This window comes from Aegilops tauschii, chromosome 1 (genome assembly GCF_002575655.3).
Source record: "Aegilops tauschii subsp. strangulata cultivar AL8/78 chromosome 1, Aet v6.0, whole genome shotgun sequence".
Lineage (NCBI taxonomy): Eukaryota > Viridiplantae > Streptophyta > Magnoliopsida > Poales > Poaceae > Aegilops > Aegilops tauschii.
In genome coordinates this window covers 491,601,127-491,619,117 of record NC_053035.3, presented here as the reverse complement: position 1 = coordinate 491,619,117, position 17,991 = coordinate 491,601,127, and the positions used below count along the sequence as shown (strand labels likewise).

General features: G+C 43.2%; 3 protein-coding genes across 5 annotated transcripts; 2 read left to right on the top strand and 1 right to left on the bottom strand.

The window, feature by feature from the left end:
* Positions 1–1,822: 1,822 nt before the first annotated feature.
* Positions 1,823–2,522, top strand: LOC109740203 (uncharacterized). The gene has a single exon (XM_020299243.4). It carries the CDS (start codon positions 1,971–1,973, stop codon positions 2,406–2,408), a length of 438 nt encoding a protein of 145 aa, XP_020154832.1. The 5' UTR covers positions 1,823–1,970; the 3' UTR covers positions 2,409–2,522.
* A 2,189-nt stretch (positions 2,523–4,711) lies between these two features.
* Positions 4,712–6,552, bottom strand: LOC109739820 (transcription elongation factor 1 homolog). 3 transcript variants are annotated; one of them, XM_020298857.4, is made up of 5 exons: positions 6,307–6,552; positions 5,737–5,877; positions 5,582–5,652; positions 5,115–5,136; positions 4,712–5,012 (listed from the first exon to the last, which is right to left on the bottom strand). In XM_020298857.4, the coding sequence occupies exons 2-5, from the start codon at positions 5,847–5,849 to the stop codon at positions 4,949–4,951; spliced, it is 270 nt and encodes an 89-aa protein (XP_020154446.1). In that variant the 5' UTR covers positions 5,850–5,877; positions 6,307–6,552; the 3' UTR covers positions 4,712–4,948. The 3 variants fall into 3 exon arrangements, with proteins under 3 accessions (XP_020154446.1, XP_020154454.1, XP_020154450.1); XM_020298865.4 differs by having other exon boundaries at positions 6,331–6,544; XM_020298861.4 differs by having other exon boundaries at positions 6,339–6,533.
* Positions 6,553–11,024: 4,472 nt separating this feature from the next.
* LOC109739812 (uncharacterized) lies at positions 11,025–16,895 on the top strand. The gene is made up of 14 exons (XM_020298851.4): positions 11,025–11,273; positions 11,700–11,844; positions 12,329–12,396; positions 12,483–12,536; positions 12,642–12,725; positions 12,902–12,987; positions 13,215–13,295; positions 13,948–14,078; positions 14,728–14,769; positions 15,490–15,566; positions 15,647–15,737; positions 15,830–15,911; positions 16,213–16,285; positions 16,426–16,895. Exons 1-14 carry the CDS (start codon positions 11,170–11,172, stop codon positions 16,592–16,594), a joined length of 1,287 nt encoding a protein of 428 aa, XP_020154440.1. The 5' UTR covers positions 11,025–11,169; the 3' UTR covers positions 16,595–16,895.
* Positions 16,896–17,991: the final 1,096 nt, after the last annotated feature.

Below are 17,991 nucleotides of genomic sequence, written 5' to 3'. Positions count from 1 at the left end.
TGCGCCTTCGTGGGCCGGCCCACCAGGCACTGGTGTAGGCGCCAACTGCCCTCTGCGGCGCTGAAGGCGCCAAATAGGCACTCCCGTCGGTATGACCAATTTATTGTGGACGGTCCATGTTGTGGGGCCATTTAGTTAAGCGGTGTGGTCATTGCCTTGTGGGCTAGAGCTGGTTGTGTTTGCGTCTGTTCATACCAGTGGACAGTTTAGTGCTTGTCCACAATACATGAAGATCGGATGCTCACGTAAGATAGAAACAGACTACATGCAAAGCAAAACGGGCCATTACACAAAATATCATGTGAAAACTAGATACAACACATAGTTACCATATACCGCGTCAAATCAGCACCCACATCTCACCACAGACCGGTGTGCCATCCACATTGACCATCTTCCAGCAAAAAAAATAAAAATTAAAAAATTACACACACCCTAATCCATCATCAATGTTGCATGGCCCAAGCCCACCTAAAATCACATATGAAGAACTCACGCTATAGCCGCAATTGCGGTCCATGTGTTATGTCTCGTCCTTACATTCCTATTAGCAATTGCCTAGAGGCGAGAGAATCGGGGCGGCCCATCAGCACAATAGCTTGTTGCCGCTCATACCTCGCCGTAGGTTCGGTCACTCTCTGTGATTTTCTTTTTTATTTAGTTTTTAGTTTTCTTTTCTTTTCTTTTATTTTTCCACCGATTTTCATTGGTTTGTGTTTCTTTGTTTTTCACCTAACATTTGTCTTTTATTTTTTTCGTTATACATTTGTTTCTTTTTTGGTTTTCTTCGTGTTCCTCAGTTATCTTTTATTTTTATTTTGTTTCTTTGTTGTTTTTAATCGGGATATTTATTTAACAAATGTCTACTTTTTGTGAGTACACAATGTACGTTTTTAGCGGACACGTGCAACATTTTTTTTTTGATCCACTTTGGACATTTTCAAATACATGATGTACTTTTGTTTAAAGACATGTTTTGAACTCTTTTTGAATACATGGTAACATTTTCTAAAAATACATTAAGTACATTATTTAAATGGCAATAGATATTTTTGTAAAACTATGCAAACATTGTTTTACATTTTATAATACTTTTGAAATTTCCACATACATTTTCAGGAAGCACACATATATTTCTGTAAAATTTCACGATACATATTTTATGGAAATAAACATTTTTAACCTATGTGAACATTTTTTCCTTGTACATAACATTTTTAAACGACACAAAGATTTTTTTTTTGAAACGCGGTAATGTTTCCATCAAAGCGACGTTCAGTTTTCGAGTAGCATGTTATATTTTTTTTTTTACATTGCAAAAAAATTCTTTACATTGTACACATATTTTTTGAAAAAATTCGTATAAATTTTTGGAAAACCGGAAATATTTTTTCCATAGTCACGAACATATTTTAATGTTATCTACATTTTGTAAAGCTGTGCTAACAAAACTTTTATACTGTATTGATATTTTTTCGATTCATGTTTCTAAAGTTTATAAGTAAATTTTAGTTTATTAATGTATGCATTTAATTTTAATATATAAAGAAAAAAAACCAGATGATGCCAGCATGAGATCACAGATCAGCAGGACAAGTCACGTTCTGTAGGCGAGGCGTGCGCCTCGCAGTAGGACCCCAACGGCGGTGAACGTCGCGTCACGAGCATATTAGCGTGGCTCCTCGCGCCCGTCTAGATGTTGCCTTCCGCTTCCGCCACCTTCCATCACTCTCTAGACTCCTCCCCAACCTTCCACCGCTCACGCACTCTCTAGACTCCTCCACCGCCACCTCACCCAAGCCCGCCGGCTTCCTACATAAGCCCCGCCGCTGCGCCGTGTCGCTCTCCCCCATCACATCCATATCCACCCACACAGCGCGACTCAGAGTTCCACAGACCAACAACAGGAGAGCTCAGCTCAGCTCAAGCAGCCGAGCCGACCGACCAGCAAGGAAGGCCACAAGAAGAAGATGGCGCACATGCGCGTGGTGCACCGGGACGAGGAGGGCCACAAGGTGGCGGAGAAGGTGCCGGTCCCGGAGACGAGGCGCCCGGACACGGCGAGGCACGTGGAGCGCAAGCTGGAGGAGCAGGGGCTGCACCGGCTGGAGCGCCACCCGGCCAACGCGCCCCGGGGCGTCGGCATCGGCGCGCCCCCGCCCAAGTCCGGCCGCGGCGGCAAGTACACCTGGGAGGGCCCCGAGGGGCTCGTGGACAGCGAGCTCGACCCCGCGCCCGCCGCCATCGACCGCAACGACCCCAACTACGAGGAGGAAGGCGGGGAGCAGGACGAGGTGGCCGAGGAGGTGGTCGTCGGGGAGGTGGAGGTCGCCAAGGTGGCCCAGGCCCGGGCCGGCGTCGCCAGGGTCGAGGTCGCGCCGCCGCTCCTCCATGACCACCAGCAGTAGGAGCTGATCGTGTGTGTTGTGTCGTGTTGATCTTCGTTTCCTCTGCGCTCTGTTTACCATGCATATGTGTAACAAAAGATAAATAATAATCAAGCGTGGAAGTGGATCAATTAACCTCTCTCATCATCCCTCTGGTTTCTTCCGTCAGATCATCATCATCCCTTGTACTTACCTTATGTGTCAAGCAGCTTTCCTCTGATTTCTTCTAGTATATATTAATTGCAACAGGCAAAATAAATAAATTGCAAAGTAATAACAATGAGAAAATGAAATTGGGTCGATCAGATCAAGAAAATACGTGTAGTGCAGTGCAGAAGCAGAGGAACCAGATTGCTGACCTGAATATGATATGAATAGGAGGATGATTCACTTGTAACGTATAAGATTGCTGACCTGAATATGAATAGGAGGACTTGTAACGTATGACTTGTGTCTGCAGGAACAGAGTTTGTTTCTGATTCTTCCTCCACTGATTTTGTGCTTGGATGTCTTAAGGAGTGAGTGTGCTTCCATAACCGATTTCAAGCGGCGGCCCCAACACTGTAACGAGGGAATGGGTATACCTAAAAGTGGCTCGTGCCAACAGCCATAGCATACATGGAACTCTGAATGTCTGATGGGCAAATTGCCCACTGTTAGCACAAACCTCTCATCTAACAATTAAACATAGTCGAAAACACAAGTCTAGATGTGTCTAGGAATGAGATAATTTTGTTCAGAATTCCACATGGACAGAAAGGTCTCTCCTAGAAGGTTAACCATATCCACAGAGGCACACACGTACGGTCAGAGTAGAGTTCTCTTCATCAGCACTTGGCATAATTCAGACTACCACAGCTCGCGGAGGGGGAATTTCAGCTTTTGGAGATTGCGGAAGAAGAGGGTAATATAGACAGGGGGGATGGGGAGAGATAAGAGTCTTTAGGGCTTCTCCCAACGCAATGTGATCCCTGCCAAGATATTAAGTGGTATAAGTTCACTTTATTTATTGCCAAAACAGATGGTCAAAATTTATATATTTTTTCGTGTACACTTCTGTATCTACTACTTATTGGAATAATTTTCCATTGGGGTACTTTTCAGAGAAGACAAGTCATGAGGGTTGCGGTTTCTGTACTTCAGAAAAGAGACGGCTTCTGAAAACAAAAAGGCTACTAGCTTCGTGTATATCTTGACTGTTGCTATTTCTATTTTGTTCCAGCATCCCCTTTGTCAGGTATACCTATAGTTTGTTGCCGCAGTTTGAGATTCAGCAAGGAACTACAAAGAGATCCAACTGTTTTCTTTAGCTACTGATGATACCTAAGTTCTGAGTATGTATATACATCTCAAGAGATGTGCAGCAAGAGTGGTGCTACTCCTGTAGCAATATAAATAGGCAGCCAAACAGACGAAAATGACCATTCGAACATTAAAAGAACAAAACGATTGTTGCAGTTTGAAACAGTCACAAGGCAAGAGAAACACAAGAGTAGCCTCAAGTAATTTCTTTAAAAAATGTTCAGTAATTTCTTTAAAAAATGTGCAGTAATTTCTTTTAAAAAAAGTGCAGTCACTCCCTTACTTCTGATACCCCAAATACTACTACTACACTGTCTTATCTTCAAAAGAATGTGCAGTAATTTCTTTTGCATATACTGTGTTAGTGAGCTATAATAAGTAAACAAAGTACACTACCTTCGCGAAGCTCTGCTGCACACCGCGATAAATTCCTTTTGTAGTAATCTATCCATCCTGGAAAACTAGTGCAGCGTGCTGTTAGAGTGGCTGCAGTTTGGAATAAACCGTTTCAATTACTGACCTCCTCTATTTATCTCTGAAATTAAACCAGGAACCTTAGGAGGCAATTGCTAATTGATTAATAATCTTGGCTGCAATCAGCATAGCATAAAATCAAGTCGGCCTTGCAAACAAATCAAACCAAACTGTTTCTATCAGGCAACTTGAAAGCAAGCCACCACTGTTTGATGTGTTGCAAAATGCAGGTTAACCCACACCCAAGCTACTAAACCAATCATTATATATTTGACCCACCCAACCGATAGAGTAGTCTTGTTATTCTCTTTGAAAAATTGCTGAGAACAGCTAACAAGTTGGGCTAGTTTGACTGATTAACAAATGTATGGCAATCCTTTCAACCACATGACATACTTCGAAAATTACTGTCCCTGAGCTGGTAAGAGAGTTTTTTTCATACTGGCTTGCACATCCCAAAAGTAGCATACATTCTACGATTCACAGTTCATGGGACAACCACAGGCTAGAGAAACAACTCACATGAAAGGCCTACCAAACAACCACCATAGCATAAGTATAAATTCTTTGCAGGTACCGAGATTAGGTGTAATCTCAGCCGCTATATCAAGGTTTACAAATACAGGTACACAATATCATCGGTTGTGTATTAAGCACGGGACAAACTGCCTACTAACGTTTCGATCGGCCAGTACATTGTTACAATGCTACTACAGATATGGCTGACGGTGGCAGTAAATGACATCAACACATTGAGGCCATACGAGTATTATAGTTACACATGCTCATGCACCATCATCATCTTCAACAGTGTTGACGCGCTCGCACTCATCGATCCATTCGCTGTATCTGCAGGACAAGGAATTCAATTTTCAGTTCCAGGTGTGGTGCGGATAAACCTGACGGAGTTGCAACAACGAGTAAAGAGTTATTTGTTGGATTCTGACTTACACATCAATAGGTTCAGTCAGCGCTGCACCAAAGATAACAGAGAATTAGTACAATTCTGAGAACATTAGCTCAACAAAGCTAAACAACTACTTAACACTGTATTTCCTTTACAGGATATATTATCATACAGGTTCAGTTCTGATGAATGCAGGTTTGTTTCGAGTAATTCAGTCAACTCAGACTAGGGACATGATAAAATAGGGAGACACATGGCCGCTCTATTAATGACCTAGTTGATTAGTGACTAAACCCCCAAGTGTATGAAATGGGAATGGCTGTACGAAATTTGCAGATAAGCTATACCCTGTTCCTAGAGTTGCAATCAATCAATCATTTTGGTTGAGATGGAACAAAACCAATGAGATGTCTGGTGTGGAATTTCTTTCCCAGCTGAAAGTCATTCAGTATGGCATCTACGTCCACATTAGATGGTACAATCTGCGGTTGTGTGTCTAATTCATACATACCATTTGCAGTGGTGCTGAAGCTTTCCTGGCAGATTTGACAGTTAGCCTCACCAATCAGATTCTTCAAATCACTGAAGGAAAAAAAAAGTCCAGTCACAATGTTGAATGGATAGGCATTCCCAATTAACAGGAGAACAGTTGAAGATAGTACTAACATCCGGCACTCAACGCTGCTCCCATGGTTGCAGAATGGGCAGGAGAAGACGGTATCGAGCTTGTCCATCCTCTTCCTAGGTGGTGGCTTAGCAGCCGCCTTTCTCTTCCCCATGGTTCGGCCTCTCTCCTTACTTCAAAATCTACAAAGAGCAGCAGCAGTTATAATCTATCTATCAAATGATGATAAGACATATAACACACTACTTAATACTCCTAGTATATTTTAAAAGATACAGTAATTGTACACACAAGGGTATCCAGGTGCAGAGTAGTAATTATTACTACTGTAATTATTAACTTAAAAAGCATCGAGCCATCACGCACCATCCCTTGTAATAAAATCAACCGAAATTTGTAGCGACGCAAGATATAGATCATATCATCCGCAGACCAATCCTACTCGTATCATCCACAAACTTGGATCCAGGAACACGCGACACCACAGGGGGGGCAGATCTGCCCAGAATTGGAAGGTCCCGTCCCTACCCTAGCGGAGCTAGCCGATTGGTTTGACAGAGAGAATCGATGCTGCGAAGAAACAACCTAGCTACCTGCTCATACATACATACCTCAAAGGGAGGGAGGGAGGAGACCTGGTGACCTGTTTGCGAGGAAGAAGGGAAACGGCTACGGCGGCGCAGGTCCCCTAGTGGCGGGAGGAGGGGGAAGGGATTCAGGCGGCGGCGGGTAGATCCGCCCCCGGCGTTGGAGGGGAAGGGGGAGGGGAAAGGGGAGGGACGAGGGGAGAGGAAGGTGGGGAATCGACAAACCAAAAATTCTTCTTCTAAATATCCACAGAAAAAAAAAGTAAGGGCAACCTCACACGCAATCGTCGTTGTTTATCAAATTGGGACCCACCGATGTTCCAATTTCAACTCACTTTAGAGCGTCTAGAGACGAAATGTGCAAAATCAAGGGGCCTTGGTTCCGCGATTTCCATTCTCTTAATTTGGCGATGTTAGCAAAGGCGGCTGATAATTAATCTAGATTCTCTTTGTGCTAGGATTTTTGAAAGCAAGGTACTATCCAAATCAAGACATTCTTGATGCTGGGCAAAAGAAAGGGTCATCTTTTACATGGCAAAAGTATAGTTGCCGGTATCCAAACATTTAAAAGCGGGTGCATTTGGCGTGTGGGTAATGATGAATCTATTAATATTTGGAAAGACCCATGGGTGCCAAACGGTCCTAATAGGATGGTCCTTACGCAGAGAGGTGTTGTGCTTATTGATAAAGTGTCTGGTCTAATTGATACATTGTCTGGGACGAACACTTGATTGGGGACATTTTCTCAATAGTTGATGCAGTATGAATCTTGAGGATACCATTATGTCCGAATGGCTGTGATGATTTTGTGGCATGGCAGTATAGTAGGTCTGGAACCTTTTCGGTCAAATCAGCATATCATGTTGAGTGGCGACACCAATTTGGGAATCGAGCAATTCACATCATCATCCGCAAAACTAAGGGTGCGTTTGGAAGCCAAAGTATTTTTGTGGTTTTTTAGGAATACACTGTGGTTTCTGAAAAAACTTTGGTATTCAATACGTTGAGTCGTTTGGATGAAAAAAATACTGCAGTTCAACAAACCATGGTATCTCTAAAACTGTGGTATTTTTGTTGTATATAAAAAAGAGGCCCTGGCCTCTTTTTTTAAAACCGAGAAAGCGCTCGCTGCTTGGTCTCTCTTGTGTCCAACTTCTGGCCATCAACGCCTGTGATGCACAAATCGATAGCTAGCCCATCGATACGTCCGGCTAGAGGCGGACGTACACGTACACGAGCTGCAAACGTCGACCATCAGCGCATGTGTTAACTACCTCGGTCTTTGATTCATTACAAGAGATAACCCTACTACAGATCCTAGCATCTAGGAGAACATGCTCGTGCAAGGCTAAATGCATACGGTGGCAATTAGTATAAGCTGATCCCTGAGTGTAGCTGAATATGCATGCAACAACGTAACAATCGATGCAAACCAAAGAAAACTGAGAAAAGCACTTGCCAAACAACTCGGCAGTTTTTATGAAAACTGAAAAAAAAAACTATGATTTTTAGAAACTGAAGTATTTATTGCCCATGTATTGAAATACTTAGGTTTTGGAATACCATAGTTTCGGAAAAACGTTGTTGCCAAACTAGGCCTAATCCTATATGGAGTAAGATTTGGAAGCTAGCTGTTATGGTAAGGTAAAGATCGTTGGAGGGCATTGCATGCCACAATCCAAGTGAAAGGTGTATTGGTAAACCGTCATATAGGTACAGATCCCTTGTGTCCAATCTTCCATACATGTAATGAAGATATTTCACATCTCATGTTTGAATGCTCGCCAGCTCAATATCTCTGGAAAAACTCTGTAGCTTGATTTTTTCGACAATGGGAATGTATTAATATTGCGGAGATACCAATTACACCCAGTCTCTGCAACAACGCAATGTTGTAAAGACAACATGGATGCATACAGCCAAAAAAAAAAAAGAACGATCATGCTACAGTGATCAATTCTTTGTAGCTGCAGCACGAACCACTACCTAGACAACCTCTCCAAAAGAGACGCCTTCAAAAAAGAAACAGTGCACAAGCACCGTCATCACCTCGATCCTATATCTTAGGTTTTCACTCTGGAAAAAATATGCGCTATCAATACAATGCCTTCAACAAGGTCACTGCCAGGCACAACCAATTAAGGCCAGGCCTTAGGATTTCACCCTGAAAGTTAAGACTCTGTACTCCACATGTGCTGCCGCTGCTACGAGTCATGAATCACCAAGCAAAGTTCCTCATCGCCATGAAAACTCGATCCGCCATTATGAGGCCTCAGACCTCATCCGCCATTGTGTTCACCATAGAAATCGAAATACCGACGTGGCCCATAATGTCAACAGATGTCGAAGCTTCGCGTCACACCCTCCTGAAGCCACTCGAGCTGAAATAGGGGCGCACACGACCAAATCCCATCCGATCCAACAATCTACAGGCGTCAAGCACCCAATGAAGATCTCCGGCAGAGCATTTTGGAACTCGTCAACGACCAGATCCATGAGGGTCGGCAACCGGCAGAACTCGTCAATCGCTACTGAAAGAGCCACAGATCTGCAGCTTGATGAGTGCATACATGGATCTTTTGCTGTTGACAGATAGGCTTCCCAAATGTTGGAAGAACTATTGTATTCCTCTACAAACCAGTACTCTAATCTCCAAAGTGTGGGAGTGGCCGAGGTCATTGCTACGGCATGTTGGTTTCTATGGTGGATTAGACGTCAGGTAACTCATGACGAAACTGTATCACCTCCATATAATTGGAGTATGTCGATTCTGGCACTTGGTGGTGATGGTGACATCGTGTAGATCGAGAATAAGGTCCCCCCAACCCCCCGGTCGACCTTGTCGGGGGCGTAGAGAAGGACAAGGAATCATCTACTCATTGATCTCCTAGAGCGGTGGATTTGGTTGTGTCTTCGTTGTACGTGCGGTCGGCGGAGTGGACGATTGGTGTATGTCCTCTAGCTACTTATTTGATGGCAATGTTTGGCTTCGATTTGGTATCCTTGAAGAACTTGTGAGTTAGGTATACTTGGATCTGTTTGATAAGATCTGGAGTAGTCGTCCAACCCTCGTCGTCGACTTCCTCTCTAGGATAGCAATGGGTTGCCCAAGTCATTTTCACCGATTGTGTGGCTTCGACCAACGACTTCCTAACCATTGCGTCAACAATGATTACCTAGCTTCAATGGTGTTTAGGAGGTGTAGAGGCGGCATCGAGCTTCACTCACGCCACACCGCCAAGTTTAGGAGGAAGACAATGTCGATTTCTCCAAGGACACGTGTATAGTATTTAATTTCTGGAAAAGTGACCTTGTAAGGGTTTGCTTAATTTAATATATGTTCTTTAGCCTTTTCATAAAAATAAATAAGTACCACACAAAAAATATTATTAAAATATGCAAAGAACAAGTAATGAAACAATCTAAAATAATAATTCTTTGTAGCGACTAGGGGAAGGATCCCTTTCGTGAAGCGACCATGAGGCACGCTTTGTTAATCCTCTCCCCAAAGGAATTGAAGATTTAGGGGATTTTGATTTGCAAGGATTTTATTCCCCCCACGTTCCTTTTCAATCATCTTCATGCCCCGACAACGTGTTTGGTTAATGGAAGTTAGAAATGGGGAATGAGAGTTGAAGGGTGAGGAGATTAAAAGTCTATTGGCTGATTAGAGGGCATGAGAGTTTAAGTGGGAAGGGGAATGAAAGTTGAGGGAGCCAACTCCTATCGTTTTTCTCCAGTTTCCCTTTCCCACTTGTTTATTTCTTCGGTTGTCACCGGTTTTCTCTTTGTTTTTCCCTTTTTATTAACAAATGTCTAGTTTTGTCATACACATTGTATATTATTCATCATACCTGGCCAAATGGGCCGGCCCGGCCCGGCCCATCGTAATCGTGTCTGGCCCGGCATGGCCCGCCAGGGCACGATTACTATACGGGCCGTGCCGTGCCGGCCCGCGTGCTGCGCCCCAGGCCCAGGCACGGCCCAGTTAGTAAATGGGCCGGCACATTGGCCCGATTAGCACGATGGGCCGCATATTTTCAGCCTGTTATTTGACGCACCGAGCGTTTTTAGCCTATTTTTACATCTTGGGCCATATATAGATGTATAAAAAAATAAAAAAATGTAATCGGGCCGTGCCGTGCCGGCCCGCGTGCCCAGCCTCCAGGGCCAGGCACGGCCCAGGGCGTGCCGCGTGCTGGGCCCGGCCCGTTTAGCCCGTGCCGTGCCTGGCCCAAGGTGGGCCATGCCGGCGTGCTCACGGGCCGGCCCGAAAAAACCGTCCCATTTGGCCAGCTATATTATTCATACACATCAGATACTTTTTTTATGCGCATTTAACATTTTTCAAATACATGATTAACATTTTTTCAAACATATGTTTTGATGTCTCTTTCTTTCCATACACATTGTAGATTTTTGGTACACATCTAAAACATTTTTTATACTCTAGTTCAATATTTGTACACCGCGCGAACATTTTTCTTAAAATGTGTGATGATAGAACTTTTCAATATTTAACAAATAATGTAATGTAATGATCCTCAAGAAGAAGAAAACAAGCAAGTAATGTAATGTGAGAATCCCAAATCTTTATTACTCGAAGTTCAGGGTGCTTGGGATACAAATGGAGGATGTGATGCATGCGCACCTCTGTTGGGCCGGCCCACGTATCCCTCTCCCTGAAAAAAAAGTCGCCCCAAAAAGGAGCAATGCGGTGTTGCGCTTCAAATGCCAACAGCTGCCGTCCCCACAGTCCCAGCGTAACGGGCTGTTCTGTTTCCTCTTCTTCTTCTCCCCCAAGTTGATCTCTCCCCCGCCGCGCGATTCGCCGCCGGCGTCGAGGCCTCGGCTCCCGGCTCTCTCGCCAGCGCGCGCGCGTCCCCGATGGGCTCCCTGCTGAGCAGCCTGTTGGGCAAGCCGGAGCCCCCGCCGCCCATGGTGCTCGTGCCGCCGCTCTTCGACTACCCGCCCATCGCCGCCCGCACCAGGTACCCCACCCCCCGCCGTCTCCCCTCCCCTTCCCTCTCCCGCGAATAAAAAATCCGCTCCGAACCCTCTTGCTCCAGCACGGGTCGATCCGGAGTTTCAGGTTGCGCAGTGCGGCTCAGTGACCAAGGGTTCCTAATCTCCGTACTAATTCATCGACTAATGACCGTGATTAGCGACGCCCCCCCTGTGAAATTGTGCTGCCTCGTTGTTTCTATGTTGGTAAATGAAGCGGTAGATATGTGATTTTTTTTCTACCATGCCACTGACCGACACCTGTTGATTGATTATGGCCATTTGCTATACAGTCGTGATTCTTGAATTCTGATGGATTTTCGTGTCAATGTGCATATGGGAGCAGATGGGACCGGCAATTGAATCCTCGCTGTGATTTACTCAAGTGTTTTCCTTTTGTGTTGACCACGCAGGATGTCGGTGCCGGCGTATGAGCTCATGTTCGGGAAGCTCCCACTGCGCAATCTGTTTGAGGACTACTTCGATAACGCGGGGACCATATCCTCGAGGATCATGCTCAAGCCGCTGGAAGATCCTCACGTCGATCTGGTCGCCAACGTATCCTTTGAGACATGAATTTTCATTACCACATTGTTTTCTATTCTGCTGCATCTGTCCAAGTTAGGTAGGCATGAGGATCAGTGGATCTCCAAATGGTTCCTTCCTGTAACTTCTCAATTGCTTAATGATGATAACATTTTTTGCTTGTTCTGTCAATTGCAATAAAACTGCATTGCCATTTGGATGCTACCCTTCTGATGCAAACCAATCTCCACTGGGTAGCCTCATCTATGCTATGCACAATCAACAAATTTAAGATTGCCAACAGTGCTTCATACCACCTTGGTGCTGGAAAGTATTTTCAGCTGATGTGCATGTTTATAAAGCTGTACGCCTGTACCCATACCCTTGTATTCCTGACTTGTAGAATGATTATAGGTCTTGCAGTTGAAGTGTCGAGATGTTTTATTCCAATGCAGTACACTGTCGATTGACATCTAGTTATTGCTAGTGAAGTCTTTGCCTACCTTAATATCACCAGGTATCTGCAGCTGGAGATAAAGCTAGTGGAACAGAAGTAAAAGGAGACGCTCTATTTCGCTGGCAGAAGTACGTATTCCATAATTTACCAGCACTCTGTATTTATGCATTCCTTGTTCTATTCTGACACAAGAAATGCTTTACTGTCCTTCTAGATATTTGTATGATCCCCATACCTTTGTGGACGTTCAAGTGTCGACTTCAGAGCCGTATGTGCTTTCTTGTTGGTTGGATAATACTGTTACTGCATTTGTTAATACTTATTCTGAAAATTGTATAGATGATGCTATTTTGGCTCATACTTGTTTATCCAGCATGCTGAAGCTAAGGTCATGTGCTTACTTCCCTGAGTATCGTCTTGGTGCATTTGGGACAATCCCTTTGCTAATGGGAAACAGGTAACCTACATATATAGTTGCTGTTGCAAATCAGGGAAGCCTTTGTTATTTTGAGAAATGTTCCCCAATATGATGTTAGACGTTTTATTTTTGGGCAAACTATGTTAGACGTTTTCATTGTCAGTTTCAGTTGATATAGTTGGAAACCATCACAGTGAGCGAATTATGTTTTTCAGGCTGTCTTCTGAGGACTATGCTGTCCTGGGTGTGAGATATGGTTCAGAGAATCTATCAATTGGGGCGTCCTTTGTGCCATTGCCTGGTATGTGTCATTTATGTCTTATGTACTTTCTGAATTGTGTTTAAAGATTATACATAACGAAGTAGAAAACCCACTTAATTTGGATCCATCTAAAGGATTAGAATTATTGCCGAATAATATGCTTATATTCAATCTTTTCTTGGTTATATTGAGTCTATTTTCACTATAATTTCAATATATATTATATTGAAAGCACTAATACCTGCTGACATTACCTTTGTTTGCAGAATCTGCTGAGGTGCCTTATGGGGCATGGTTGGTTGGGAGAAAAGGGAGTTTATGTGCAGGAGCACAATATAAACCACTTAGTGAGTGTTATTCTCTGAATGATAACTTATTATTGTTAGCAAAATGCTCAGCAAATAGCGGTGCCAGACTGCCAGTTCATCAACCTGTAAAATTCCAACACCTTAGTACATAGGTAGAAGATGTAACTAAAAAATCACTGTATCTTGCTGAGTCGCATTAACATTTGATGATGGTTCTGGGTTTCTGCTTGAAGCGGAGCATATTAGCACCGTAAAGAGTTGCAGCACTGGTTGTTCATCTGTTACAATTCTTTTGTGTATAGATGCATGTAAATTTCCCTTAAGTTATCACTCTGATGATTTGCATTTGCTTCGTTTTTTTCACCACCAAAGGATGCATGTTCTATTTATCAAGCCCTATTAGCATATAGCTTCTTTAGTCATGAAATCACAAAGAATGGAAGTACATCGCAATTCTGAATATTTTCTATTCCTATTCTATTTTCCAACATTTTTTCCCTCTTGTTCTAATATTTGACTGAAATGTAATATTTGTAATGTTATGACATGTACAATCGGTTTCTGCTTTAATGGCAGTTGTTTTTTCTTCATGCATGTAGTCAAGGAGATGAGGACATTCAGTTTCTTATTTGCACTTTATGAGATTTTCTGTGTTATTAGATTTATTGCTCTTGTGACCATTCTGTAATAGGCGGAAACAAACATCCTATGCCATACACTGACCCGAAGAACTGGAATTATGCAATCAGTTATGGTGTGGCCTCAACAAGCCCTCTCAGCCCTTCATTCAATTTTTCCCTAGAGCTTGCCAGAAATACACAGGTCTGTTCTAGTTTTTGCTGTTTCGTTGATTGGAAAGTTCGCTTGCATTTGCTAGGATACTTTAATAAGGCTATAAACAAGACATTATGACGGATAATTGGCCCTTTCAATGGATGTGAAATCTAGAACTAGCTATATATATGTTGAGGTGTCTTTTCTCAAGAAAAAAAATGCTGGTTGGAAAACATTATATGTTGATATATCTGAATATATGTAGGCAACTGTGAGTTTGCACAGAATAATTCATATATGCATGGGTACCTCCCCATGACACATCACTATGGGGACAAGCTTCAACACCTATTAGATAGTTAGAGTTGGACTAGTATTTAGAATTTGGAAACAGAGGGAGTACATACTGTGACAATACATGTTTCTTTGTGAAAAAATGTTTTTCACCTAGGCATCAAAGAATTCTATCATTAGTCACATAGAAGCGTGCCATGAAACAGCTGGTCTGATACATATCGTTTCTCTTACTTTTCTTTCTCTTAGGGAGCAATGGTGTACTTCATTAAAAAAACTACTACATAAACTAAATTGTTATTTATTATGGTATTTAAAGAAAACCTTGATATCTCTAACACTAACTGTGTTTACCTTCACCGAGCCTCATGGTCAATGGAATTTTGTTTTCCTTGATGTGCAGCTTATTGCATCATTCTATCAGCACCTGGTTGTTCAAAGAAGGGTAAGGACACTTCTCTTTGATTTTGTATTTTGCTTATTCGGAGAGAGTTATTGGTTTTCTGTCATCTCTATGCAACTATTGTTTGGTTATGGAGGTGCCTGTCCTCGATAAGATTAAACTAATTGGTATTATCTGTCTTTGATTAGGTAAAAACAAATAAGAACATCAAGCCTTTTATGCTCTCTGTGGATCCTGACTTATAGTTCCTTTGTTCTGTTTCAGTGTTGCAATAGTCAATATGTTAGACAAATACATATTAGTAAAAAAACTGAGAAAGCACAAGAATGATTATCTTTTATAGTAAGAGGGTAAGATTACAAAGTTCATAAGATAAATAACGGTCCATGCTACTTTGCCTGCTGTTGCCAAGATAACAGGCACATAGTAAGAAGAGGTGCCAAGTCTAATTTTTGTTAGAGGATAGAAGAATCTCCAAGAGATGTGTACTTAGCCACAAATTTGGTTAAACTCCACCATGCTTTGACTGAAATTGAAGATGCCAGTATGTCATTATGCATACAGATGATGTTCCATGCAATTGGCAATTGATGTTTACAGTTAAAATTTCTGTGTCGCTAAGAAATGCTTTATGACTGTTCATATGTATCATTCCTTTTTCCCCCTAGTTGTTTGCTTCTTATATTTCCTGGGTTTGCTGTGTGTTAATTTTAATCATGGTATCCAAGCTTGTTGAGAGTCTATGCTGCTTGTATCCATCAGATAAAAAACCCTTTTGAAGATGATCAGGTTGTTGGGATCACAAACTACATAGACTTGGGGCTTGAGTTGGCTACAGGGTAAGCCTTACATTGGAATAAACATAACTCTGTTTCTTTTCATGAAATCAGCCCACTAACTCCCTGTTCACTGTTGTCAGGATTGATAAAAGTAAACCAGCAGAGAGTGGCAACAACTCCTTGTTTCAGTTAGGTGCAAGCTGGCAAGCTAACAAGAACTTCCTGCTGAAGGTGAAGTAGACCCACACATCAATGGGACCTGTAAGCAATTCTTTTATGGACTCAGTTGCTTCTGATCACCGTTGCTCTGTTCTTGTCAACAGGGAAAGCTGGGTCCTTCCAAGTCGTCCGTAGCTTTGGCATTCAAGTCATGGTGGAGACCATCCTTCACATTTAGCGTCACAGGTGCGCGACCATTTCTTTATACTTCTGTGTGCGTACAAGAGCGGACAGCAGCACGCATTTCCTAAAGCAAAATGGCTCGTATTGAGAACAACCAAATCCAATTTTGTGTGTTGATGTATACATTCTGATGAAGTAGAGAAACTGAATCCACAAAACGTAAAAATGATTCTGTGTGTTGTATGTATGCATTCTGATGTAGAGAAACTGAATGCACAAAATGTAAAAAATGGAAAAGTGGTTTTGAATTATCGACGGAGGACTTGATACAACTTTGAGCTGACTCTTGCTGCGACGTTTGCAGCGGAGAACGACCACTCGAAGGGGACGACGTCGTACGGATTTGGAATCCGCGTGGAGGATCTCAGGAAGCCCAGGTACCACCGTTTGTTTCCCCATCGGATGATTGCGACAGTCTCCATTCGAGGCTTTCGTTCTTGTGACTGCCTTTCATCTGCGGTGTATTGCCGGCTACTGACTGACTGAGAATGAATTCTTTGTCTTGGAAAAAATGCAGCTACGAGAGGGCAGACCCGAACTACGTGATGATGTCGACGAACAAGGAGCACCTGGCGCCGGCCGCCCTGCGTGAGTTCGGGCAGCGGCCCATGTTCCAGGCGGACGTGGACTCGGGCAACTTCGACCACCTGCCCACGGAGCTCAGGCCCATGAGCAAGATCATCTAGGATCTCCAGAGGTCGCAGGACCTTGAGCGAGTAGAGTAGCTGTGAAAAGACTTGTAGATTTCAGTTTCAGGCCGGTTTCAGGTTCAGTTGGCGAGAGCTTGCTAGTTCTTTTGCGCAGCTATTCCACTTATATAGACATGTAATAGGAGGTTGTAGGCAGTCAAGTTGTAGTGATGGTTGAGCCGAGCGTGCTGAAGTATTAGTCCGTCAGATGGTTTGCTCGTGCTGCATCAGGAATGCAGTATAGACCAAAAGGCCATTTGAACTAGGCATGTGATGTGATACATTTGCATTTCATTTACTTGGCCAGCTCTAGATTTTCGTTTTGTTTCTTGGGCGGGACGGATGACCATGGAACCCTGGGATGGCACTAGTAAACAAATCAAATCACCAGAGTAGCACATTGTTTTTTCACTTGTTGGGTTGAATAAACAAATCACGTGGCACGCCGTTTCACGCCACCCAACCTCGTCCGGTTAACTGTTTACAATGTACTATTGTTTTTTCCTTGTTTCTCTTTTTTTCTTTTTCTCTGAGAGAGAGAGAGAGAGAGAGAGAGAGTCGAAACTCCCTAAAATTTGAGGGGTGAAAAATAGGCTTCTTTCGACTGGATTTGTTGTTGTTTTTTCGAAAAGCTTGGGACTAGCCGGCTGTTCCGGTGGGGTGTCCGCCGCCTCCAGCGCCTGACGCGTGTCCCGTGTATGGACCGCGCACCGCACATTCTAACTATTTTGTTATAATTTTTTCTACAACATCATGTGCAAAAGTTCCTTTTGCAACAACACCTATTTCTGCAACAAGACCTCTGTTGCATAAATAAATAAATCCTGCAACAAGACCAATGTTGCAAAAAAAAAACTGCAGTACAACCTTTGTTGAAGATGTTTTTATGTTGTGTTGCGAAAGAGAACTTGCAACACAACATCTGCTCCAAAAGTGAGGACAAGCTCAGCCACAAGGTTACGTCGATCTGATGGCTCGCAACCCGGCCGACGCGTAGCACGCCGCATAAGAAAATGTTTTCCCCAATTTTCATTACAAGAAACCAAACTAGATTATCCACCTCACGCCAGCCACCAGCCACCAGCCAAAGCAAAGAAACAAGAAGGAACGAAAAAGCATCAGGAGGGTGAGGAAGAGAGGAACGCTTGAGGCATCAATCATCACAGAAAGGCCATGAACCAAAATAAGCAGGCACAACGAAAAAGTCTACAGTGACCAGCAAGCTAGCATTTCCTGCCTAGCTAGGCAGCCAAGAGCCCCTACTACTTTGTGCAGTGAAGCCCTCTGCGGGGACCTGCTCCTTTGTCATTGCGCAGTGCATTGCAGTAGTAGTTTGATCATCGCTGAAAGCGGCGTGGCTCCCTGGAGCCCGTTTTGCATGCTGCTCAAAAAAG

Excerpts from the sequence above, each read along its gene's own strand:
- LOC109740203 (XM_020299243.4), top strand. The coding sequence starts at position 1,971 with ATGGCGCACATGCGCGTGGTGCACCGGGACGAGGAGGGCCACAAGGTG.
- LOC109739820 (XM_020298857.4), bottom strand. The coding sequence starts at position 5,849 with ATGGGGAAGAGAAAGGCGGCTGCTAAGCCACCACCTAGGAAGAGGATG. Across the intron at positions 5,653-5,736 it reads AGCAGCGTTGAGTGCCGGAT|TGATTTGAAGAATCTGATTG; the intron begins GTTAGTACTATC and ends TTTTTCCTTCAG. Across the intron at positions 5,137-5,581 it reads CTTCAGCACCACTGCAAATG|CGCTGACTGAACCTATTGAT; the intron begins GTATGTATGAAT and ends TCTTTGGTGCAG.
- LOC109739812 (XM_020298851.4), top strand. The coding sequence starts at position 11,170 with ATGGGCTCCCTGCTGAGCAGCCTGTTGGGCAAGCCGGAGCCCCCGCCG. Across the intron at positions 11,845-12,328 it reads ACGTCGATCTGGTCGCCAAC|GTATCTGCAGCTGGAGATAA; the intron begins GTATCCTTTGAG and ends TAATATCACCAG. Across the intron at positions 13,296-13,947 it reads AGCACAATATAAACCACTTA|GCGGAAACAAACATCCTATG; the intron begins GTGAGTGTTATT and ends ATTCTGTAATAG.